Source organism: Canis aureus, chromosome 22, assembly GCF_053574225.1.
Source record: "Canis aureus isolate CA01 chromosome 22, VMU_Caureus_v.1.0, whole genome shotgun sequence".
NCBI classification, from domain to species: Eukaryota; Metazoa; Chordata; class Mammalia; order Carnivora; family Canidae; genus Canis; species Canis aureus.
The window spans coordinates 41,059,971-41,084,587 of NC_135632.1; the positions used below are offsets into that span (position 1 = coordinate 41,059,971).

At 52.7% G+C, this 24,617-nt stretch overlaps 1 protein-coding gene and 1 long non-coding RNA gene across 9 annotated transcripts in view; one reads left to right on the forward strand and one right to left on the reverse strand.

Moving 5' to 3' along the window:
- The window catches only part of VIPR1 (vasoactive intestinal peptide receptor 1), a 32,546-nt gene extending 23,765 nt beyond the window's left edge, over positions 1-8,781 (reverse strand). For 3 of the 7 annotated variants that reach the window (XM_077865622.1, XM_077865626.1, XM_077865628.1), the window contains exon 1: positions 8,216-8,345. In XM_077865622.1, coding sequence (XP_077721748.1) covers positions 8,216-8,290 — 75 coding nt within the window. In that variant the 5' untranslated portion in view covers positions 8,291-8,345. Of the gene's footprint in view, positions 1-8,215; positions 8,347-8,593; positions 8,613-8,761 lie in introns of those variants that run through there. The other 4 variants (XM_077865623.1, XM_077865624.1, XM_077865625.1 and 1 more) reach the window with 4 other exon arrangements.
- A 4,260-nt stretch (positions 8,782-13,041) lies between these two features.
- On the forward strand, positions 13,042-24,617 carry LOC144294071 (uncharacterized). Of its 2 annotated transcripts, XR_013361466.1 has the most exons (4): positions 13,042-14,276; positions 16,238-16,415; positions 16,839-17,040; positions 21,532-24,617. It is a non-coding gene; the product is annotated as an uncharacterized LOC144294071 (long non-coding RNA). The 2 variants fall into 2 exon arrangements; XR_013361465.1 differs by lacking the exon at positions 16,839-17,040 and having other exon boundaries at positions 13,349-14,276.

The following is a 24,617-nucleotide window of genomic DNA, read 5'->3' on the forward strand; positions in this document are numbered from 1 at the left end:
GGCCAAGAGATAATCCTTTTTCAATTACCAAGAGCATCATAGGGTTCATAGAGGCTTCAGCCTGCCACTCTATGATGGTGGAAGGCTATTGGGTCAACTACTCTAGCCAACTCTGCCCATCCCATCCAGCAGTACAGCCACAAAGCCTTTCCTGAGAGACAGTTCGCAGGGGAGGGACAGGAAACCCTGGGGTAATCTGGCAGCGTGGGATGTCTCTGAATAAAGTGAGGGTAGATTGGAAGATGAGTTCTGTCTTCACTCTGGCTTAGCTGAGTGCTAGACTCCATTGGCAAAAGGGTAGAGGAAAGAGACACCCAAAGAAAGACCTGAGGTCCCCTAGCAAATGCACATTCCTAGATGGGACCTACATCTCTGACCACTAGTCTGGATTGCATCAGTCCCTCTCCATGGCCTTGCCTTGGGCCATCTGGTCTACCACTGCCCTTTGGGGGCCAGGGCCAGGGCAGCTCCCTGTAGCCCTTATCACTGAGGAATTTAGTCAGACTTTGAACTTCCTCTTTCACTTATTTCACTATACTAAACATCCTCATTATCCCTCTGGACTCCAGACACATTAAGTTTGAAAATTCCCAGCCAAATATAGCCTAGCCTATTGATTCCAGGAAAGGGTTCCAGGGTGAGAGATAGCTGAGGTATGGGCTTCCTAGAGAATGGGTGCTGGAGGTGGGTTTCTGAAGAGGTGTAAATTTGACCATTGGAGGGAATAAAAACATTCCAGAAAGTAGGAGTAGTGTGTACAGAAGCATGGAGGTCTGAGAATGCCTAATACACCCAAAGTTGCAAATACATGGTGTGGCTGCTGCAAGGGATCCTGAGGCATTGGGAGACAAGTTGTGGGACACAGGCAGGGGCCAGGCCTCTTCAGTTCCTGCCTGGACCAGTGTACTAGCTTTCAGTCCCACCACCTGCAACCCAAGGCCCCAGCGCCTAGGAGTCAAAGCCCACACTTCAAAACTGGCATTCAAGGCCCTCCCTCTTTCTACCACTGCCTACACTTCCTGACTTGTCTCCTGATGCCCCACATGGAGAGGAAGAAAGCAGGGCTTTCTCTCAAGCCCTCCCCAACTCCCCTGCTGGGCTGAGCTCCAAGGGAGCTGAAAGTCACCCAACCTTGTGGGTGGGTTGAGGTAGGAGTTTCAGGCCAGACTGAGCCCCCGGCACCTTCTCTTTCGCAGGAGTTCCTGAGCCCAGAAGAGGAGGCTCAGGCAAGAGTGAGGATGTCTGTAGCTTCCCTTCCTCCTGGGTCTGCTTATGTCCCCTGCCATGGTACTGGCTGGGTGTGGGAGGTGACAAACTGGGAGTTGGAGGAGAAACCTCAGTCTGTGGTTGGGGGCACAGATGAACCAAATCTCAATAATTCTGCTGGCTTACCTGGGTCCCCTATTCTCTGTCCTCACTGTGAGGGGCTTGGGTGAAAGCCCTACTTTCTCCTCCGTGTGTGTGGGGGGTCCATGAGATCTGGGATAGGGTGCAGATGCTGGAAGTTGTGGCTGTAGATGCTAGGGGCTCTGAAAGATGGGGGGTGGGTAACTCAGGTTTTGTGGGTGCCATATGTACCCCTCCAGGGAAGCTTGAACTCCACAGTTACTGACCTGTAATTAGAACCCCCAGCCTCATTCAGGGCCAGACCCTCTGAGGGGCAGCTGGTTTCTGAGAGGGGTCTAAAATGCAGCAAGCTGGATTAGGTGAGACAGAAGAAAGAACTTCCTGCCTGCAAATGACCAAGCCCTGGGAGCCAGTGTAAATTATTTGTCCTGCTTTTTTTTTTTTTTTTTTTAAAGATTTTACTTATTTATGAGAGACAGAGAGAGAGAGAGAGAGAAAGAGAAAGGCAGAGACACGGGCAGAGGGAGAAGCAGATTCTCTGTGGGGAGCTTGATGTGGACTTGATCCCAGGACCCGGGATCATGACTTGAGCCAAAAACATGCTCAACCACTGAGCCATCCAGGTGGCCCAATGATTTGTGCTTCAGACGCTTGTCTAGGAGGGCCCGACCCCCCTGCCAGGGATGGCTGGGAGGGGCAGGGGAATGGGAAATAAAGATCAGAGTTGGTCCCATTTACCACTCCCCCATCACCAGCTCATACTCCATGATTTATTTAAGCCTCCTCCCCCCATTGAAATAATGGGGCAACAAAGAATCACAAGGGGAAACTGAGGACCCAGAGAGACAGCAGTGTGGTCAAAGGCACACAGGACCCCAATCCAGTTTCCCTTCATTCTGGCTTTTGTATTTGAGTTGGTAAGGAGATGCAGAGGGTTTAGTTGGGGGAGCAGGAGGAGGCGAGGGCAGTGGGGAGGAGGTGCGGGCACAGGAAGGGGAGGTAAATCACAGAAGCCACAGGAAAGAGGAGAAACCTGCTCCTAGCTTTGTGGAGGGCACTCTAAGAAGTTGCAATAAAGCCTCATCCTACTGGGAAGGGGCACAAGGGAGACGGACGGGGTGACAGGAACGTGGAATAGCTTGATCTGGGTGGTGGCTACATAGGTGTACACTTGTGTGATAATTCCCTGAGCTGTCACTTCAGATGTGTCCATTTTACAAATTTAAAAATGTCTCTGAAGCCCTGGGGCAGCCCGCAGTGTGCTCTGGCTGCTTTGGAAGAAGTAACTCCTCTCGGTGAGGTGGCAATGCCTAGCCACAGGTTCCAGAATCAGACTGCCTGCCAGTTCCTGGCTGGGTGATCTTGGGCAAGTCTTCCCATCTCATCTATAAAATGGGGTCAATGACAGCACCATCTACTTCCAGGGCTGTGGCCAGGGTCATATGTAAAGGACACCAGGGGGACAGCCAAGAAAGGTTAGTGGTTGTTGCCAGAAGCCCAGCCAGCCCCTCATGCCAGGCTAGCCTCACCACAGCCTGGATGCACTGCAGGACACCAGGCAGTCGGAAGGTCCCACTGGCTGCCACACGGCAGCTGTGACCACCGAAGGGGAGGTCTTGAGTCAGGCATTCCCTCACCCCCTACTGCAGTCTGATTTCTTCCCTCTCCCTATTTTTACACCCTTTTGCCAATAGTCTGAGGCCTCCCCTTTCTGAATATCCAAATTTTGTCAACTACACCTGGGAAGCCAGGATAGGCTGAAGTCTAGGTGGTATGTGGGGGGGTGGGTAGGGGTAAGACAAGGAGAGAGACATGGGGATGCAGGTTTGGGCTTGGGGCAAGAAAGAACTTTCCACAGCTCAGGGTGGTCCCAGGACAAGGGCTCTCATTATTAGAATACAAGCAAAGATATTCAGTCTGGGGTTAAGCCTGGCCCAATCGAAGGGCCCTTCTTGTGAGGTGTACTTAGGGAAATGAAGCCTCTCAGGGATTCTTTGTAGAGGATCACTATGGCAATGGCCAGTGAAGCAGGAACAGCATGGGCTCTGGTTTAAATCCTCTGCTTCTGTCTCCGGGGTGGCTCAGTAGGTTAGGCGGCTGCCTTTGACTCAGGTCATGAACTCAGGGTCTTGGGATCAAGCCCCTTGTCAGGATCTCAGCTCAGCGGGGAGCTTAGTTCTCCCTCTCTGTCTGCCCCTCCTCCCCCGTTTGTGCTCTCTGTCTCTCAAAGTAAATAAATAAATAAAAATCTATAAAAAAAAATCCTCTTCCTCTTGAAAGCCATGCTGGGCACCCCTGGGGAAAAAGGACTCAGTTTACACACACTGTGTCCAGGGGGCGATGTTGGTGTTGGGGCCACCTCCAGAGGGCTGAGTGCAAGCACAGGCAGCCACAAGGCTGTGAGTCTTCCATACAGAGTCAGTTGGTGACCTCTTCCCCTCTTCTGATGACTGACTGTGCCGGAAGAACTTGTTTTTCAGATAGCAGGAGGCACTTCCTGAGAGATATGGACCCTCACATCATTAGCCACATGAAAGCGGGGTGCAGATAAAAACTGGGGCCCGGCCAGCTAAGGGCTTGATGTTCACCCACCTATCAGTTCGCTATACAGGCTCATCACAACACAGGCAAGGATCCTTGCAATCAGACTCAAACTCCTAATAATATCACCACTCAGCTTGGAATGCTTGACGAAATGCTGTTTGGGGATATTTGAACAGAAGATAATAGGAATGCCTGTTCATTTTGTTAGGTGTGATGGTAGTATCATAGTGACAGAAGAAAAAATGTCCTTTGGTTTTAGAAATGCATCTTAAAATAATTTGTGGTTCAAGGTCATAATGTCTATAATTTATGTTAAAATAGTTCGGCCAAAAGTGGAAATGATGCAAATATTAATTGTTTAGGTCACTAGTTGTCAGACATAGGGATTAGGAGGGGACGAGCACTAGAAATTCCTATACTGCCATTTTGCTGACATCACTCCAAGGACTGGGTATTTCCATGCTCTTTATCTTATTCTCTCTCTCTCTTTTTTATATGTTTGAGAAGTTTCACAATAAAAGTTAATTTAAAAAATCTATAATGTGGAGAGATGAAACTGTGTTTCTTTTGCTTCTGAAATACGTCTAAGTTATATGAAAAGCTTGGCATGTATTATACTTTGGGAAGTCCAACTGGGGAGGGCAGAGTGTAGGAGGCTGAGTAGCAAAAGCAAGGGAGAAAGGTACAGCACTTTATCTAATCTTTGTTCCAACATCCATGGCCAGAGGGACCACAATGAGGGGTCCCTCCAAGTGACAGGCTCGGCATAAGTTGTTTTGCCACCATGTGAGGAGGCCTCTTGCCTACCTCCCAGCCCTCCTCGAGATGACCCATCACCTACCTGGGCCTGGAGCTTTACCACCACACTGCCCGGCTACCTCATGAAGACACCCCTGTCCCCAGGAATCCTGACTAGGGATCAAGAGAAGAAATGGCCAATCGCAGTTCTCACAGCACTTTGTCCTCCCTCGAGTCTCACTGAAGTCCTGATTGGATGACCAAGCCCCTTTCACAGAGTCCTGAGGCTCAGGGGGAAGACAGTGCCCCAGTCCCAGGATGGAGCTGGTCTCCAGCCTGGCCCTCTCGTCCCATTTCTTGCACACGGGGTCCTACCATCCCTTTTGTGATGAGGACACTGAGGCCCTTCCACAGAGATCAAACATGTTCTCAAGGTCAACTGGTCATTGCCATGGAGGAGGGTGAGAATCAGGTCTCATGTGCTCCAGAAACATCAGGGAAGGCTGAGACTCAGGGCATCAGGATAGGGAGGTCACTCTTCCAGCATGGTCCCCCCAGGAGCCCTGGGTGGCCTGTGGTTGTCACTCTCCTCAAGGAGGAGGCCTGAGCCCACTGTAGCCATGTTTCTTAAAGCCCACAAGGTGAAAAAAAAAAAAAAAGCCCAGAAGGTGGTCTGCTGGGGGCCAAAAGGGCCTGGCCAGCAGTGGACAGCCTCCAGAGAGCCTGAAAGCAGATGACCAGGGCAGGATGCCTATGGCAGACTAAGCCCTTCGGGGAGCAGGTGTCCAGCAACCTGCCTCAGAAAGGAGTTAGGAGGGCAGCCCGGGTGGCTCAACAGTTTAGAATCACCTTCAGCCCAGGGCCTGATCCTGGAGACCCAGGATCGATTCCCACGTTGGGCTCCCTGCATGGAGCCTGCTTCTCCCTCTGCCTGTGTCTCTGCCTCTGTGTGTGTGTGTGTGTGTGTGTCTCATAAATAAATAAATAAATAAATAAATAAATAAATAAATAAATAAAAAAAATCTTTTAAAAAAGAAAGGAATTAGGAGAAGCCAAACTTTCCCCAACTCATGGGCCATCCCAGCCTCTGGGGGTAGGGGAAGCTGAGGGCGTCCTTCTGGGATCAGGCCCACTGGTTCTGCCAACAGAGGCTCTGAAAGGTTGGCCCATTTGGCCAAACTCTTTAGAGCACTGTCCTGCTTCCCTCAGGGAGCCTCCCCTGACTGCTCCTCTCAGCAACCCTTGCCTCAGTGCTGGGAGGCCCCACCCTACTCCCCTCTGGGTTCTTCCTCCTTGGCCACAGGTTCTGTTTTCCCTAACCAGCCTAAGAATCTTCCCAGAGCAGGACCTGGGTCTCCTCCTCCTCTGACACCCCTCCCTCTGTCCCTGGGGCTGGGCTTCGCCCAGAGCAGTTCTGCTACCAGCGAGGAGCCCCTGTGCCTGCTGTCCAGGGGGTAGGGGCAGTGGAAGGCCTGACAGGTGGCCTTGGGCAGACTTCCTCTTCTGAGACACTAGAAGTTTTCTTTCCTTTTTTTGCTTCCCTGTTCAGAGATTTCCCCTTCCCTGACTGAGGTCAGGACACCATAATCAGGAATGATAAGGCCAGGGGCCTTTACACTGAACTTTGCAGCTGCCGTTTTATGACTCTGATAACATCAGCCCCCTTAACCCTGAGTCTGGCTGGACTGGGATTGCCTGGTGTTCAGTGTGGGAGCAAGTGGTGGCTGGTGGGGAGGAGGGAAAAGTGGAGGAGGATGTGGGGACTCCTTCATTACAGGCTGCCCTGACCCAGTCCTGGGTGAGTCCCTTCTCTCCCGCTGCAGGTGCAGCCCTGCACCGGGCTTCGGGCTACAGCGGAGATGACAGACCTCAGCCCTTGATCCTGTGGGATGATCAGAAGAGCCCGGGCTGAGGGGTGGGTAGGGCAGAGAGTGGAGTCAGGGAGGGAAGGGCTGAGTGGGCTGTAGCAATCAGGGAAGGCTTTCTGGAAGTGATGCAGTAGGGTATTAAATGAATAAAATGTGGAAAGTACAGGGGAGGGTAGGCATTGGAGGAGCCAGGCTTAGACTGCCTTGGGAGGTGGGGGACAGATGTGGCTGAGCAGGAAGGGAGGCCCTGCTGAAATCACCCTGCCCCAGGGCTGAGAAACCTCCAAGGCTGGAGAATGGTGTACCCGCAGTGATCCCAAGAACCCTGGATCATCCAAGGAGAATTTGAATGGTCAGAGCCCAGTTGGGAAAACCAGAGGGCTGTGGGTAAGGCCTGGAAGCTCCATGACACTGAGGTGCCAGAGCTGTGGAGCTGTGGCTTCAGGGCCAGAACCAAGGGAGGCTTTGAGTGCTCAGGAGGTGGGTCTCAGGCCTCTCAATGGGAGCAGGGAGGCTCCCACCAATTCTTTTTAAGTTCTGCTCCCAGGACAGGCAATGGGCTTCTTGTCCCCAGGATTTACAAGACATGGTCTAGATGGAAACACAGAGATTCCTGCTTTGGTGGAGGTGATGGCAAGAGAGATAATCATGGGATAGAAGAGACTAGGTGATCAATATACTCTACCCACCCACCAGCCAACCTGGAGCTGGTGTCAGGCCTGGGACCCATTGGGTTTTAGGCTCTAAGTAGCAACCCCAGATTCCTCAAGTCCCGAGAGGGAGAGAGAGAAAATCCATTTCAGTTCAGGTCTGATTAGTGGGGGTCAGCTGTCTTTTAGACTTATTTTGCCCATCTGCAAAATGGGTGGACTCAGTGAATCTTGAGGTCTTCCCTGATCTCAGAGGGAGATGATCCAGGCATCTCCTGCCTGAACCAGCATCTGCCCTGGAGGTGAGCCACCCACAGCCATCCACGAGGGCACATCCACACAAGGGGCTCACCTGCACACATGCATCAAATGCTTATACACACCTACGTGGAGATGAAGCAGAAGCGGGAGGCAGAGGACACCACTGCTTCTTGGCTGTGTGCACCTTGCTCAGCTTTCTCCAAGCACATGTCTGGCCCTTCTGATAAACACCATCCTCAACCCCTCACTGCCCACCACCTTCCACCTTGGGCTCTGCTCAGTGTGGGGGGGGGGGCACGGGAAAGGCCTGCCAGGCAGCCCCCTTACCCCAAAAGCCCCTTCCCGGCGCTGAGTGCGCTGCTGAGACGTCACTCCTACACGTAACACACAACGCCCGCAGATACCTCCAGACGGGCTCGGCACACAGCGACGACCCCCACAGACCGCCGCCCCCCGTTCCCAGGCCTTGCGTTCCAGGCGGCCACAGCCTCCGACCCTGCACCCCGACCTCGCCGCCCCGCGCACACCGCGGCCGCGACCCTGGACGCGAGTTTACGGAGCGCGCTCTCCGCCGGCGCCGCTGTCCCAGATCGCCGCGGCGAGCGGGCTCCCGGCCGCGCTGGGAGGGACCGGGAGCGACCAGGCCCCCACCCCTCGGGCGTAGATCCGGCCCGAGGCTGGGCCGGGAGGCGAGCCCCGCGCCCCGCGCCCCGCGCCCCTCGCACAGACGTGCGCGCAGACGGCCCGGCACCGCCGCCCCCATCCACCCGCGGCGCCCGGGGCTCGGGCGGCTCGGCGGGCACTCACCGCGGGGCCCAGGGCGCAGGCGAGGGCGCTGGCCAGCACGCACAGCCAGCGGGCCGGCGGGCTGCTCGGGCGCATGGTCCGCCCCGACCCCGCGGCGGCGGGAGCGGGAGCGGACGAGGCGGGCAGGCGGCGCACGGCGCGGTGGACGGCGGAGAGCCCGGCGAGTGGCGCGGCGCTGGGGCCCCGGCGCCGGGAGGAGCGGCTCGGAGCCGGAGGCGGGCCCGGGGGGCTCGTCTGACGGGCGGCGGGGCTGGCCAATGGGGCGGCAGGGGCGGGGCTGCCGCTCAGGTGTGGGGCGGGGCCGGGGCTCTCCCGCCCGCGCCGAGTCCCTGCGCTCGCCCCCCAGTGCCCCCGCGTCCCGCCCCAGTCGCCGGGCACCTGCAAGCCTTCAGCCCCCGGGCCTGCACCCTCGGGAGTCTCGAGACCCCAGCCCGCCGCGTCCTTCCTGCTCGGCTCCCCCTCCAAGAGCCTGGATGCCGTCTCCCACCCCCACCCGCCCCCTCGGCCCCACCCCAGGACGCTCTCCACGTCCACCTCCAGAGCCACCTCCTCCAGGAAGCCTCCCTGCCAGCCTCTCCGTTTCGCATTTCCGCGCCTCGGAAGACGGTGCAGGCGGGCGGGACTCCGAGACAGGGCATGTCGCTTCTTCCCGCCCCCCGCCCCCCCCTCCCCCAGGCTGTGGGCTGCGGCCTGCGGAAGGTCCCAGGGTGTAAGCGACCCCGAGGTGGGGCGCGTGGTTTGAGCCGTCTCCAATCGCCCCAGCTCATCCCTCTCCCCCGAGGGGACTAGCGAGGCGACACAAGGGCGCGAGTGAGGCCCGGCCCTGGGTTCCTCGGTGCCACCCCCGAGCCCAGGCGACCTGGCAGGAGAGTGAGGTGTCGTGCTTTGGGGAGGACGGCTCGCCCGCGCCCTCGCGCGTCTCAGCCCGGGCACCTCCCGAGGGAGGCCGGGCCGAACTTCCAGCGCCCCCAAGCGGGTTGGGGAGATCCGTCCCCGCGCTCGGGACCGGCTGCACAGCCCAACTAGAACCAAGCAGGAGACTTCCCCCTCCTCCCGCCTTCCCTGCTTTACAGCCCGGGAAACCGCGGTCCAGAGAAAGGCCCGGACTCGGGCCTCCTGCCCCTGGTGCCTCGGGCGCCTCGCTCCCAAGCCTGGGCGGGTCGGCCGCTGGGGGACAACGGACCAGCCTGCTTCCACTTCGCGTCCTTAGGGAGCGATTTTATTCACCCGTAAAACGAGGCAACGTCTCAAGGGCGCCGCGCCTCGGAGGGCTTCTTGTAGGCCAGGAGCCAGTGGCCGCCTTGCGCTCCTTCCGAGGGCTCCGAGGGCTCCGAGGGCGTGCTGGAGGCTGCAGGTGGCGGCGGCCGCGGGGCCAGGGTGGGGAGTGGATGAATGTGATAAGGGGATGACGCGGAGCGCAGGGGCTGGCGTGTGTCTGGGCGCCCCGCCGGCAGCCGGGCTGCTTGACCGAGGTCTAACCCCAGGCGCTGGCTGACTAGCATGTGCGTCAGGGTTTCTTGCACACCCACCTGCGCTTCCCTCCTTACCGCGCGGGAAACCGGGGCCACTGACTTTCTGGGGTGGAATGAGTCATGGGGAGTCAGGGAAAAGGCTGAAGGGGATGAGCTCCCAGCCCCTCCTCAATTTAGGCTTATTTGTGGTGCTAGCATTTGCTTCTTCCTTCTCTCCTTCTCTCCCTCTCTCCTTTGCACATTTATTAATAGTTTGCTGTGTGCCAGGCTCTGTGCTGTGCACTGGGGCAGGGAAGTGGATAAGAAGGCGGGACCTCTTGAGGGTGGAGGACCTGGAGAGCTATTGTACTCCCCATAATTTCCATCTCCTTCCAGATGAGTCTGGACATAAACCCTTCCCCAGATAGGGGAACTGTGGAGATGCCTCTGCTCCTAACCTGACCATTCTAGGGTTTGGACTCAACCCCTTAGCAGAGGATGGGTTTGAAGAATCTTTAGGCTTCTTAGCCATCTCTACTTCTGGGGGCCAGGTTAGGCTCAGGAGCAAGGGGCCTTGCCTCCCTCGTGACCTGACAGAAAGAACTCCTTCTCAGGCCTCTGTTCTCCAGCAGGACAGTGGAATCGGGTCCCAGTTATGGGGAGTCACTTCTGCTGGCACAGTGTCCTAGGAGTCCTAGATGTGAATGGCAAATCCATGGGCTTTGGATGGATTTGCTCACTCTACACACACACACACACACACATACACATACCACCTAGCCAGCTGCAGGACACTGAAATCCCATCATTAAAGCTTGGTCTACTAAAGCTTCTTGGTCTACTGAAGTTCTGATCTCTCTGAGGACAGGAATCTTGGGTACTTGAGAGTACATAGAGAGGGGAGTGGTGAAGATTGGGAATTAGAAGGGAGCCAGACCCCACTTTGCCACCTGACACTCTGGCCTAGAAGGTGGCTGGTGGGAGAGGAGACACGGAATCTTAAGGCTCCCAGGCCAGAATGGGCTGCCTTTTCCCTTGCTCTGGAAGGTGGTCCACAAGAAACCTCTTTTGCTGCACGGGCAAGCTAGAGGCAGTGTGGGTGACGGCAGGGCCTCTCCACGCTGTGGCAGTCCCTGGGCTCCCAGGAATGAAGCAGGTGACTAAGGAAGAACACTTTTCCTGCAGATTCTTTGCAATGAAAATTACTCCTTTGTTCTTTCAGAATTGTTCCCCTGGGGGACCCACCCTTCCTTACAGATCAAAAGGCACAAAACAAATTCAGAAGTGAAAGAAGGAGCAGAAAAAGGAAAATAGCAAACACAAACAAAAACTTAAAGAATTCAGCGGAGGTTAGTTTTGACCATGGCTTTATTAACGTTTTGCATTTGTTCTGTGTTCTGAAACACAGGGTAGCAGGGTGGGGTTGGGGGGGTGAGGAGGTAGAGGACATCACCTGAGAGTCCTTGAGGGATCTTATGGCAAAGCCATCCTTTCACCTCTCTGCAGATCTGGGAGGGCTTTGGCGGGGGTGGGGGGGTGGGGGGGGTGGCAGCGACGCATATCGGAAGCCTAAAGTTGTGGGGAGGGGGGAAGGGGGCAGTCTACCTGAGGGTGTGAAAAGCAGGGACTTGGTTGGGTCTCTGTTCCCCATTGGGAGTTGGCCTTTGCCTCACCAGTCCAGGCTTGGGGAGGGGGCCACAGCCCCTCTCTGCTCCCTGCTCCCCCATGTCCTTTGACATTGATTCCTGTTCTGAGATGTTCCTTCCTGGATGCCTGGAATCTGTCCCCTGTCTGTGGCCCAAACCCCAGAGCCTTCCCGGCTGCTGCCGGAAATCACAGGGGTGCAGAAGATGGGGGGAAAGAGAGAGAGAAGCAGTCACTTGCCATTCCCCCGTGACGACAGGCAAGGCAGGAAGAATCTGCAGTTACTCATTTGGAGCCTGCCTGGCTTCCTGGCTGCCTGCCTCATGCCTGCACTGGGTGCCACCCTTGCCTCCCCCAGTTCTTCCCCACGTCCCTGAGCCGTGTACTCACTGCTTCAAGGCTCCCAGCTCTGGGACTCACTGGTGGTGAGGTTCCACAGTAGAGTGGAAGGGCCCCTGGGGACCACTGTGTAGTTTTGGCCAGCATGGGAGGTGGGGGTAGGGCAGGCAGGGATCTGGCCTGGGGAGTCACTGTTCCAGGATTCCCCTTCCAGAGCCATCCACATTGCTGTGTGAATACAGCCTCTCTAGGCTTCTGAGTTGCCCTTCTTTGGGGCTAGCTCTTCCTGGGAGAAGATGGATTTTCTCTCCAGGCTGTGTTTGATGGAGGGCAAGTGGGACCCAGGCAATATCCAGACAGGTATTTAAAGAAGCAACATTTCCTCCATCCTTTCCATGATAGCAGGCAGCAAATAGCATTCCTTTATCCTCTATGTGTCACCTACTTACACTGGTGCTGGCCAGTGATGGGTTCTACAGGTGTCTCAGTGGCTTGGCCATGGGCTGCCCCTCCAGGGGAGCTTAGCATTGCTTGGGTGGGATGCTGGGGGGAACTTCTGGTGGTGCTAGAGTGGCACCTAGGAAGAAAGCAAAGTTCGTGGGAGAACAGGTGATGGAGGGAGAATTTCCCTTACTTGACAGGTGGGGGAATGAAGCTCAGGAACCATTTCTGAAAAGGCCTGTACCATCCCTTGTGATGTAGGAAAGACATTAGTGTTTGGAGCTGACAGCCAAGAAAGAATTCTTGAGAGATCTTTGGTGCAAAAAGGTGATTTTATTAAAGCAGGGGACAAGACCCATGGGCAGAAAGAGCTGTCCCAGCATTGTGAGGAGTGGTTCATTATATACTTTCAAGTTGGGAGAGGGTCAGGGATAGTGTAATTCTCTGAGGATTTTAGAAGCAAGGTTATCAGGACTCTGAGGAGCTGGCTATTGTTGGGAAAAGGTCATTTATTACTGTTTAATAAAACCTTAGTCATGAGGCCCTTCAGATGTGTAGGGGTGGGCCAAATGCTTGGCAGATGATTGCCAACATGTATCTTGGGGGGTAGAGATAAAGGAAATTCTTTTTTTAAGATTTTATTTATTTATTCATGAGAGACCCACAGAGAGAGGCAGAGACACAGGCAGATGGAGAAGCAGGCTCCCCGCGGAGAGCCTGATGCGGGACTCCATCCCAGGGCCCCAGGATCATGACCTGAGCCAAAAGCAGACGCTCAACCGCTGAGCCACCCAGGTGTCCTGAGATAAAAGAAATTCCTAAAGTAATTTCTCTATGTTAAAGTAGACTTACAGGATCCTGGAGGTGGGCTAGGATTGCCTGTTGCCTATTGTGATGTTGCAAAGTATTAACATTGAGGCAGGTGAGTCCCTCCAGGAAGGTCACTCTTTCCTGTTGCAAGGACTTGTCAATGGGCTGTAGGGAGTAAGGACATTTAATAACTTTTCTTGGGCCTTTGTTTTGCACATCACCTTGGTCCTGGACGCCAGGATTTAGAGGGAAGGGAGGCGACGGTGCCAACTTCAGGTGTGTCAGTTCAGATCTTCCCGTGAGCAGACCTGAAGATGGAACTAAGTTTGTGGAAGTTTGTGGCATGGCAGGGGAGCCCCACGAAAGATATCAGAGGAGAGAGCAGGATCAAGGAGAGACTCTGGCAACCTGCCAGTGAGCTTTAGGGCAAGGATGGCACAGAGACCTTAGTGACTTCACTGTGCTCAGTCAATGGCTGCGAGCTGTCTGGGAAGGGCAGGGCCTCAGCTCAGAGGCTGTGATGCATCCTGAAAGTGCCACCTCGAGAGGCTCTCGGCTCACTGTGTTCCTCACAGCTGAATGGCAAGTTCTTTCTTGAGGGGAGGTCCAAGTGGTGCATGTCCAAGCCTAGCACAGGGCGGAAACCAAGGCAATGGAAGATGAAGGGAGTGAGAGAGCCCCTGCTCCAGGAGACAGGAAGAGACTTAGGTCCTACCCTTGGGAGGAGCCTAGTCTGGGCACACAGAGGGATGGCTTGAGAAGGAGCTCCTTCCTTCAGACTCCCAAGGCTCAGCTGAGTCCAGGTTATCAGCAGTCTATTATCATGCAACTCAGCATGCTGGTCATGGTGCAGTGATTCTGGGAGACTCTAGAAGTGAAGAACCTCTCCCCACCCTGGCCCTCCACCAGCACCCATTTGCTAGCAGTAGCCACAGTCTCTTGGTCAAATGCTTACTGCAACATCATTGTGTGTGTGCGTGTGAACGTGTCCATCTATAAGGGCGTGTGAGTACGTGTCCTTGTGTGGGCACATGTGCTTCCAGCTGGCATGTCTGAGAGCAGGGCTTGGCCAGTGTGTGCTGGGAGATGGACTACAGAGCAAGGTGCTGGGTAAGTAGGGGCAGAGAGGGGATGAGTGTCATAGAGGGTGCCCAGGAGCTCTGCCTTACAGAGCTTCTTCCTGGGGCAGTGGACTCCCATAGGGGTTGGAACCCTTCCACCCCAGGGACAGCTCAGACTAACCCCATAGGAGACCTAAATTTCCACTCACCTCCCCACTTCCCAGCCCTGTGTTCCTGTGAATCCATGTGTAGCTGATCTTGGGCAGAGATTCTGGAAAAGGAAGATAATGTGGGTGGGACAAGACAGACATGGGGGTAAGTAACACAATCGATGTCATGAGAGAATAGTGCGTGTGTTAAAAATGTAAGGGTATCAACTGAAAAAAATATAGAGGTCTCTGTAACTCCTCAACAGCTAGAAGAAGGAAAAAAAAAAGGAAAATTCTACCAATTCAATAAAAGACCATAGGTACAGGGGGATAGATTAGAGACAAGAATACATGGCAAATAAAAACACAGAATCAAAGATCAGAAATAATTGCAAACATTGATCACCATAGTCGATGTGAATAAAGGAGGCTTTGTGATGGAAAACTTAAAAGAAATAGTTCATATTATTAGAATGTTCAGTCTATCAAGAAGATGTTTGGGATTATTACAGGAGAATTCTAACCCCTTAAGGAACAGATGATTTTTATGTAATTAAACTGCTTGAAGCAGGCAAAAAAGACAGCCTGTATTCCAAGATATTCTATGAGGTATCATACTGCTGATATTAAAACAAGGCATGGAGAGCACCAGAGAAGAAGATGCTAATTCTGTTTTATAATTTTCTGGATATTAATAAATAAGTACTTTTATGAATTACGTTAATGCATCATTCGATTTCATGTTGAATGTTGAATTCACATTCCTACACCCACATAGAAGCAAAAATGGAGACAAGGGAGGCAAACCATGGTCGCTGAGGCGGGGAACAGTGGGGGCAGTTCTGTCATCGGCTGACGCCCCTCAGACAGGACGCTGCCAGCTATTGTCCAGCCAGGTGGGGGCCCTGGGGCCTGGGAGGTGTTTCTGCAGAGGCCAGCCTTCCCTGCTAGGTGGGTGCTGAGACAGGCTGGTCACACAGAGGCTGCTGTTGATACATCAGGTGTTCTCAGAAGGGGATGGGCTCAAAGTCAGGCTGGGATGGGCAGAGAAGATGGAGCATCACCTGGGTCTGGAGAATGTCAGGCACGGCCATTATCCTGGTCCTCACAGGGCTGGGGTGAGAGCATCCAGCTGGCTTCCTTTTCCCATCAGTGGGACCTATAGTCTGTCGTGGGGTCTTTGCTGCAGCTACCATGTGATTTGCAGACCGAAAGGTGGGCTCCGGGACTGGGACTGGGCTGTGGTTGAAGACTGGGCAGACAGAGCAAGGGACGTAGGCTAGGTGGGGACAGCCTGTCCTGGTCCCTCTTCTGTCCCCCACCCTAGCCACAGATGTCTAGCAAAGAGGCTGCTGGGTCTTTATAGCCTGACTCTGCCCGCAGGTGTGTACCCATCCTCCTTAAATGTATCTCACTATCATCTTTATTACTGCGCTTATTATCAGAACCCCAACCCCAGGCTCTGCCCTCTGGTTTCTCTGGAGAGGGTGTGGACACCCTTCCTGTGAAAACAGGCTGTTTCAGGGTTCCTAGGCCCTCATGAGAGGGTCAGAGACCCTGATGGCACAGCCCACACCCCGTGAAGTAGGCTGGAGAGCCACTGCTGGGCAGGGACCACGGTCCGCAGGCTGTCTGCGGCCAGGCTGGGACTTCACTGAGCCAGAAGCCCTCAGTTCCCTTCCCTGCCGTCCCCTTCACGTGAGTGGGGCTCTCAGTCCATAAAGTCCCGGGTTCATGACATACAGCTCGTCTTAATTTTCTTAGGATTAAAATTAGCATTGACTTTCCTCACACCAGATTGGCAGAAAACCCAACTTGGCCCTTTCTTTGCTTTCCTGAGTGCCTTGTGCTGGGAAAGTATTAGGGAGCCTCTTCCTTCTCTATTCCCCTCTGTTATTGGGCCTTATTGGTTGATTCCAAGACCCTCTCATTGGCTGCCTTTGTGGTGCTTAAGTCTCGGGACCTGAGAGTCCTGGAGGGTACTTGTGTCTATGGGTTCAGCCTCCCAGGAAAGACTGAAGTCCCCTTCTCCAAGTGGGGCACAATGGATGTGGGCAGGGAGTTTATTGCTATTCCAGGAAGACAGCCTCAGAATCCCAAGGAACTCTTCCCCTTCTTCTTCTGCAGGGTCAGCTCCCTCTTAGCTTTGGCCTTGCTCTGCTGGGAGACTTGGTCTGCCCAAGAGAGGACTTACTCCCAGGGAGAAGAGCACTAAAAGCTATGTCGTGGTCTCCTTGCCAGGTTGGGCTCTACTCCACCCTTCCCAAGCTGGGCCAGAACTGCTGAGGTGACTGCTTTGAGGAGAGTAAGTAGCTCCTGCAACAACAACCTTTCTTCTCTGGGGGACACTTGGAGGGGGCAGCCCTCAACTGGGGAGAACAGGCCTGGGAGGTTGGAGGGGGGTGGTGACTGGCATCCCCACCTCAGAGAAGAACCAGCTGGGGGGGACCAGTTGCTCAGGGCTGGGAACCAGGCCAGGAAGATGCTAGCTGGAGAAGGGAGGTGGGAGGAAGAGAATAGAGGAAAGAGAGATGGGGGAGGAGGGATGAGGAAGGGGGGAGGGGCTAGGAGGGGGGCGGTGGAAAGAAATTTTGGAGAGAAGAAAGGAATGAGCAAGGCAGGAGGGGGAAGCCAAATGCTGGAGCCAGGCGGAAGGAAGTCTTACATGGGGGAAGTCCTCTCTGGCAAGCACATCCCTGCTCCACCACCCCCTTCCTGTTTTATTCAGTTCTTCGGAATCTTATCCTTCCCCTGCTCAGGGCAGTAGCTTCCTCATAACCTCCGGCTTCTCCCTGGCCCCCCAACTCTCCAACCTCAGCAGCCAGCTTGATGATGATGACGATGACGACGACGACGACGACGACGATGATGATGATTATCGTTTTTTAATTTATTAAGAGCTACAATATCTACAAAGTGGATAAAATAATGTAATCAGCTCCCTCGTGTCCCCCATCTCTTAGTTAATTCCCTGTGTCCCTATCCCAGCCTTGATCATTTGGAAACAAATCACAGATCTAACATTTTATCTGGAAATATCTCAATATCTCACCCAGGGTGTGATCCTGGAGTCCCGGGATCAAGTCCCACATTGGGCTCCCTGCAAGGAGCCTGCTTCTCCCTCTGCCTGTGTCTCTGCCTCTCTCTCTCTCTCTCTCTGTCTGTTTCTGTTTCTGCCTCTCTCTCTCTCTCCCTGAAGGAAAGGAAGATCCATAAGGGCAGGGATTTTTAGGGGCTTTTGTTCCCAAATTATCTCGAGGTCCTAGAATGGTGCCTGGCACACAGGAAATCTATTCAGATCTACAGAATGAATGAATGATTCCTCCTAAGACCCATATCTGATGCTGCCCTCTGTGTACCAGGTTTCTAATGCAGCCCTCTCATGGCTCTATGGGAAACCTCCCTTCCCCTTCCTTAGCCTGGCCTTGGAGGCTGCTCCTGCCCTACCCAAGCCTTCCAGAATGCCATGCTTTTTGAGCCTCTGTGCCTTTGCTTGGGTTGTTCCTTCTGCCAGAAATGTTTTCCTCCACACTTTGCTTGGGGGTGACTTTGTCATGCTTTCGGGCCTGAGTTCATATCAGTCATCCCTTCTGGGAAGATTTCTGGGGGCCTCTGCTGGGGATAATAGGCCCAGAGCGAGTGTCAGTGAAAGCTGGGAAGCGAGAGAAATGGAGCTCCTCCACGCCTTTCCTGCTTACACCTATTCCGGACTCTAGGCCAGAGCTCACCCTTGACCACAGCTGATCCCTAATTACAATCCTGGGCCTCCACCCAGGGTCACCCATGACCCCAGACTGATCCACAACCCCAGGCTGACCCCTTACTCTTATCATGGGTCTTGATCCGGACTAACCTTTGACACCGATCAGGGATCCCAACCCAGAGTGGCCCATGACCCCGGAGTGATATCTAACTCTGATTGCAGGCCTTATCTCATGAGGCCTGACTTCTGACCCCAGGCTGACCCCTGGCTTTGATTCCCACCACAATCCACATTGCCTGTCTTAGGGAGTGAGAGGGTGTGGCTGGCTACTGGCTGGCAGTGTGTGAGCTTCTGAGTCCACAGGCCCTGGTTGAGGGCCAGAGCCTCAAAGTTGGGAGCTTCTTGTCACCAGGGGGCCATCCTCTACCCATCCTTTCCCTCTGGCTCCCCATCCAGCTGGTACTGCTGACCTGGCAAGAGACTTTGAGGCCAGGCACCAGGGGAGGGGAAAACTGGCCAGACCAGCCCACGCCTCTGTTTGCACAGGTCTGGGTAAAAATAGCCTCAGCTACTACGCAAGCCTCTCTCCCTTCCTCCTGATCCTGGATCCTGCCCAGGCCCAAGTCACTTGCCAGTTGTATCTGCCCCTAGGCCTCTTCTTGCCTGGGATGGGACAGGGGTCCAGACAGCTTCAGTAACTTTGCTACAGCTCAAGTAAACCCTGACATCTGCTGCTGCCTCTGGGAAGCCACCTTGGATTGACTGTTAGCTCTCTTGCTTCCAAGATATGAGATTATTTCTCTCCCTTTGGGATGTATGTGACATATCTATCCTCTGCCTTGAAGAGGGAGGGTCTGGTTGGGGAGAGGAAGCAAAGAGGAAGCCAAGCCTCTACCCTGGGAGCTCCCAGGGTAGTTGGAGACACCAGAATCCTCTATAGGGATGAGTTGGAGTGTAAGTGGGGGCTGTAGGCTGGGCTTGGCCTCCTGGAGTGCTGCAGACCAGAGGGAGGGGTTCAGTGGGAACCATGAACTGAAGGGAATGGAGGACCACGGATTGGTGGTCTTGGACTGGTAAAGTAGGAGGAGTGTGTACATGTGTGCACACACACATGTGTGCAAGTATGTAACCTACAGTAGGGGGACAGGAATGAGCTAGAGAGAAGAGGCCTTGTAGGCTGGAGCTGAGACTCCATTTGAGGGTAGCTGGGCACCACCAGAGGACCATGAGAGGGGGTTCTGCCCCAGGGAAGTATAGAACTGTGTGCATTAGAGAAATGTCCCACCCTTGGCCCAGGGAAAGTGCCAACTTGCTTAATTTGGGGCCAGAATTGGTTTGGGGTCTTGGGTTCCCCTCCACATGGATGGCCTGGCTATGTATTACCATGGCCAGACTGCTCTTACCTGGCACTTCAGGTAAGAGGTGGCTTCTCAGCTACTGGAATCATTTACTCAGTCCTCTGTCTGTGTGAAAAAATATCCATGTGGTACACACCCATCAGCATCCAGTGGCTTGCTTATGACAGCCCCTTGGTTGTTGAGGTGGAAACCACAGCTCCTCTACTCTTGCCCTATGCAGTTGAGTGGTTGGGTGGGCTTCATCCTTCACTTTAGCTCCAGCCATAGGTACTTGTCCCAGACCTGGCCAACAAGAGTCAAGCTGATCGGTCACACGCCTCCAGCTGAGCCAATGAGCATCAGCCTTGGAACTTTTGCCAGAACTTTGGGAAAGAAGGGAGGGATTTTTGCTATGATGCCAAAAAAATATAAGCCTGCTGCTGTTGTGGCCATATTTACCTGCTTGAGATTTGAGCCAGTACACACAAAATCAGATCCAAGGGATGATGAAAGATAGATTTCTGATGATATGGTTTGAGTTCCTGGATCCAGCTTCACCAAAAGCCTGTATCTCCATGGAGTTTTTGTTTTCTGAGCCATAAAATCCTCTTTGCTTAAGCCAGCATATGCTGGCTTTCTGTCGCATGAATTGGAAAAAATTCTAGTACTGCAATCCCACCTTCCCCCAGTACCTGAGTTGTTCAGGGAGAGTTCAGGGCAAAAGCCCACCTTGGGGAGGAGTGAAAATGTGCCTGTGGCTTGTTTTAGCTCTGACAGGTAGACATTTTGCCTTTGAATCTTCATATTGGCCTCTGCTCCTCATCTATGCAGTCTCTCCTGCATCTGGTGCTTTTTCTTTTTCGATAGTGAGATGCTCTCCTGCATCTCCATATGGCGAGTAGGGTCAGTGGTTCCCCATGCCTCTCCCTGAGACCTGCTCTTTCACAATGAGGAGAGTGGGGAGCTGGCTCTCTGCATCTTCTCCAGCCCAGTGTCACCTGCTTTTCATGTGGACGAAATGCTAAGAGTCTGTGTGTGGAAGGAAGGCTGTCTTCTCATGGATGATAGTGTAGGCCTCCATTTACTTATTTAATTTGGCAGGAATCATTTCCATATGAATGCTGGAGGGAGGGGAAGACATGTGGGAAGAAAGTTTTATTTATTTTTAAAAATTTTATATTAGTATTTTTTCATGTGGGGAAGCTTGAGATGCTGTATCAATTAGGATATAGCTTCAGCTGCTTGTGGTAGAGACCAAAACAACAGTGGTTTCAATAAACAGAAGTTTGTCTTTAGCACATGGAAGCCGGAGCTGGTGTGGAGGGTCCTCACTGAAATGTTAAGGGCCCAGGATCCTTCCATTTGGCTGCCTTGCTATCCCTTGGCTATTCCCTGGATCAGCCATGGCATTAGTTTTTCTTTCTTTCTTTCTTTCTTTCTTTCTTTCTTTCTTTCTTTCTTTCTTTCTTTCTTTCTTTCTTTCTTTTTTAAAAGATTTTATTTATTCATTTATGATAGACAGAGAGAGAGAGAGAGAGAGAGAGAGGCAGAGACACAGGAAGAGGGAGAAGCAGGCTCCATGCTGGGAGCCTGACGTGGGACTCGATCCCAGGACTCCAGGACCGCGCCCTGGGCCAAAGGCAGGTGCCAAACTGCTGAGGCACCCAGGGATCCCCGGCATTAGTTTTTGAGAGCTGCTGTAACACAGGACCACAAATTGGGTAGCTTTAACAACACAAATTTTTTGTCACTCAGATTCAGAAGCTAGATGTTTGAGGTCAAAGTATCACTGGGGTCAGTTTCTTCTGAGGCTGCAAAAGGGAATCTGTCCCATGCCTCTGGCCTAGCTGCTGGTGGCAGCTGACAATCTCTGGGATTATTTGGCTTGTAGAAGCATCACCCCAATCTTGGCTTTTGACATCACCTGGTGCTCTCTCTGTGGGCATGTCTGTCTCCAAATTGCCCTTTTTATAAGCACATCAGTCAATGACCTCATTTTAACTTGATTACTCTATAAAGCCCCTGTCTCCAAATAACATTAGATTCTGAGGTGTTGGGGGGGTAGGACTTTAACATATGGATTTTAAAAAAAGATTTTATTTATTTATTCATGAAAGACACAGAAAAGAGGCAGAGATATAGGCAGAGGGAGAAGCAGGGTCCCTGCGGGGAGCCGGGATGTGGGACTTAATCCTAGGACCCTGGGATCATGACCTGAGCCAAGGGCAGATGCTCAACCACTGAGCCACCCAGGTGCCTTAACATATGAATTTGAGGGGGATACAATTCAAGCCATAACAGTTATCCAATGTTGTGTAATAAATTATCCTTAAACTTAGTGGCTTAAGTAAATCATTTATTGTCTCTCATCGCTTCTGCAGGTCAGGAATTTAGGAGCAACTCTGCTGGACAGATCTGTCTTGAGAACACCCATGGGGCCGCAGTCATCTTCTCTTCCCCACCCTCACCCCCCGACCTGTCCACAGGGCTGCTTGATGATCCTCACAGCAGTGTCTCACTTCCCCCAGGGTGAGGGGGTCCAAGAGACCAAGACGGAGGAAGCGGCAGTGCCTCTTCTAACTAGCCTTGGAAGTCACACCCAGTCACTTTGCCACATTCTATGGATCACACAGGCCACTCCTGATTCAGTGTGGGAGGATGCTACACAGTGGCGTACAGGCAGGAGGTGAAGATCCTTGTCTACATGGCCCATGGTGGCTCATCAACCACTTCTGCTTTCCAGTCAGTGGGAAGGAGAGGGTGCCCCTTCCTGGTGATGGAGTGACCTGGAGGTAGCACTGTGCCCTCTAGGGATGTGTATGCTGGCTTTCTGTGGGATGTTACTTGCCAAAATGTAGTCCTAGCCACACGTAGCTACAATACACAGCTGGGAAGTGTGGCTTTTATCAGGGGCAGGCATGTGCCCTGCTTCCAACTTCTGTTACTGCATGGCTTAGTTTGAGTCTCTCTGAAAGCAGAACTTGGACAGTGGAAGAAAGCCAGTTTTTCCCTTGCCAGTAGGGAAAACCCCACACCCCCCTTCTTGTGGGTCTCCCTTGCTACTCACATGGAACACTTCCCTTCTGCTGTTTTTGCTCACCCGATGTGTGAGGGTGGTTCCCTACCAAGCAATTCTGACACCAGCTGCGTGTCCTGCAATTTAACTCAATTCTGACACTTCCACCTGAAGATAGCATCGGTTCCCACTGGTTAAGGGCTCAGTCCCACAAAACCACCCCACCACGCTTTCGATGCCATTCACCCAGTCCAGGTTGTCACCTTGCTTCTACTAGTTAGCTGTAAGTCAGAGTTCCCATGACCCCTCCTTGTGTTGGATTAAGTTGATGAAGTGGCTCACAGAATGCAGGGAAACACTCACATTCACCAATTTGTTGAAGGATATGACAAAGGATTCAGATGAATAGCCAGTGAGCCTCACTCACATAGGGTGAGGTCTGGGAGGATGCTGAGTGCAAGAGCTTCTGTCCCCGTGGAGTTGGGGATGTGTTATGCTGCTGGTACATAGATGTATTTGCAAACCTGGAAGCTGTCAGGATGCTGTACTTTTGGGATTCTTTTGGAGTCTTCATTACATGGGCATGATCGATGGATCAATAACTCCATTTTTAGTGCTTCTAATTTTTTTTTAAAAAGATGTATTTGTTTTTCAGAGAGAGAGAGAGAGAGAGAGAGAGTGCACAAGTGGGAAGGGCAGATGGAGAGGGAGAGAGAATCTCAAGCAGACTCCACACAGAGTGTGGGGCCCAACACGGGCTCGATCTCATGACCCTGAGGTCATGACTTGAACAGAAATCAAGAGTCAGGTGCCCTTAAATGCTTTTCCTTCTTAAGAAAATGGTAAGCAGGGCTGAAAATTTCAAGTTTCTAATTCCTCTTAGTCTTTCTGGTGACCAGTCCCCATCCAGGTACAATCCAGGAGCATACCAGATTTGTCTCACTAAAACAGAAGTCAAAAAAAATAAAAATAAAAATAAAACAGAAGTCACTCCTATCACCCAGAAAACTCCAAAGCATTTAATACTATGTCAGGAACTGGGGTCAAAGACCAAATATTAGAACTAAAGATGCTCCTAGTGCTCTTGTCACTTAGAAATTACAAGGGTTTTAGGAACTCTGTGCCAGGAACCAGGGATGAAGACCAAATACACATTTTTTATTATAAATCACAACATTAAAAAAAATAAATAAATCACAACATTGCAGGCAGGAAGGTAGATGCAGGTTATTTGGGAGGTGATCCTATGGGGCTGGAGGAAGACAGGGAGGGTGCTGTTGAAGTCTCTGCTTTAGGAGATGGGGGTTCAGCTCAGCATGGACCTCCCAGAGTGGTCATGCTGGGGGTGAAAGCTGGGGCATCTTTATGTGGTTCCCAACCTGAGAAATAAACTGTCCTATACTTCCTGGCTCTATCCACCCTTCATCCCCTGGCTCCATGGCTTCAGAGACAGCACCAGACAGAGGGAGAGGTCTCTGTGCTTTTGAAGTGGGATACTGAGAGCCTGCATAGGATTTTCCACTGTAGCTGGGCTATGATCAGAAGAGGGACCCCCCAAAACATCTGTTCCACTCTAGAAGAAGCAGAGCCACTCTGGCATCTCTGACCTAGATAGCCTGATGATTTTGCCTGTGCCCTACCCAAAGTGCCTGAGCACAGGGATCTATCTGGACTGTGAAGTTGGAAGGCCTGCTATCAGCCCCTGACTCCTTAGGGCCAGTGCTATGGGCTCATTCTAGGGCCCTGTCCTGGAGCTTACTTCTTGGCCTTGTCTCACCAGCCCTGAGTGAAGCCAACCTGGACCATCTCCAGGAAACATGGGGACTTGATCATTCCCAGACCCCCAGCTGGGAAACTGGGGGCTTCCCTGTGGGCTGCCAGCCATTATGTAAAACCCCAATCCAGAGGACCACAAACATGCCCCTCAGGCTCTCACCTTCCACTCCACCAGCTAGGAATCCTCTTCTGCCAAGTTCCATACAGGGCATAATGGAAATATTCAGAAATTGAAGCCATAATACAAGTTAAAGATAAGTAGAAGGAAGAGATGGAATGAAAGCCTTCCGTTAGACTGGCTGCCCAGCTTCTGTCCCAGAACACTCATTTCTAGTACTCCCTGATACCCCTTCCACAAGGGTTGAAAGAGGACCCCTCCTGACTGGAAGTTACCCCTTCCCTCTCCTGTGGGGGTTACTCCATGGAAGGGGCTTGGACCTTGTCACTGTCAGGGACCTTCTGGTGAAGCCTGTAGACTCTGGTTAGGATGATGTTTTTAAAGCATTAAAAATAAAACATAAAGGACTACAAGGGAAATCAATAGAATTGCAAACAAATTTGTGCCATAGTAATACATATATTTCTTAATTCGTGTATCAAATAATAAGACCTAGCAGCAGGCTGAATAGCTCTAGTGATTTTAAATTTTTTTCTAAGGTTTGTTTATTTATTTTA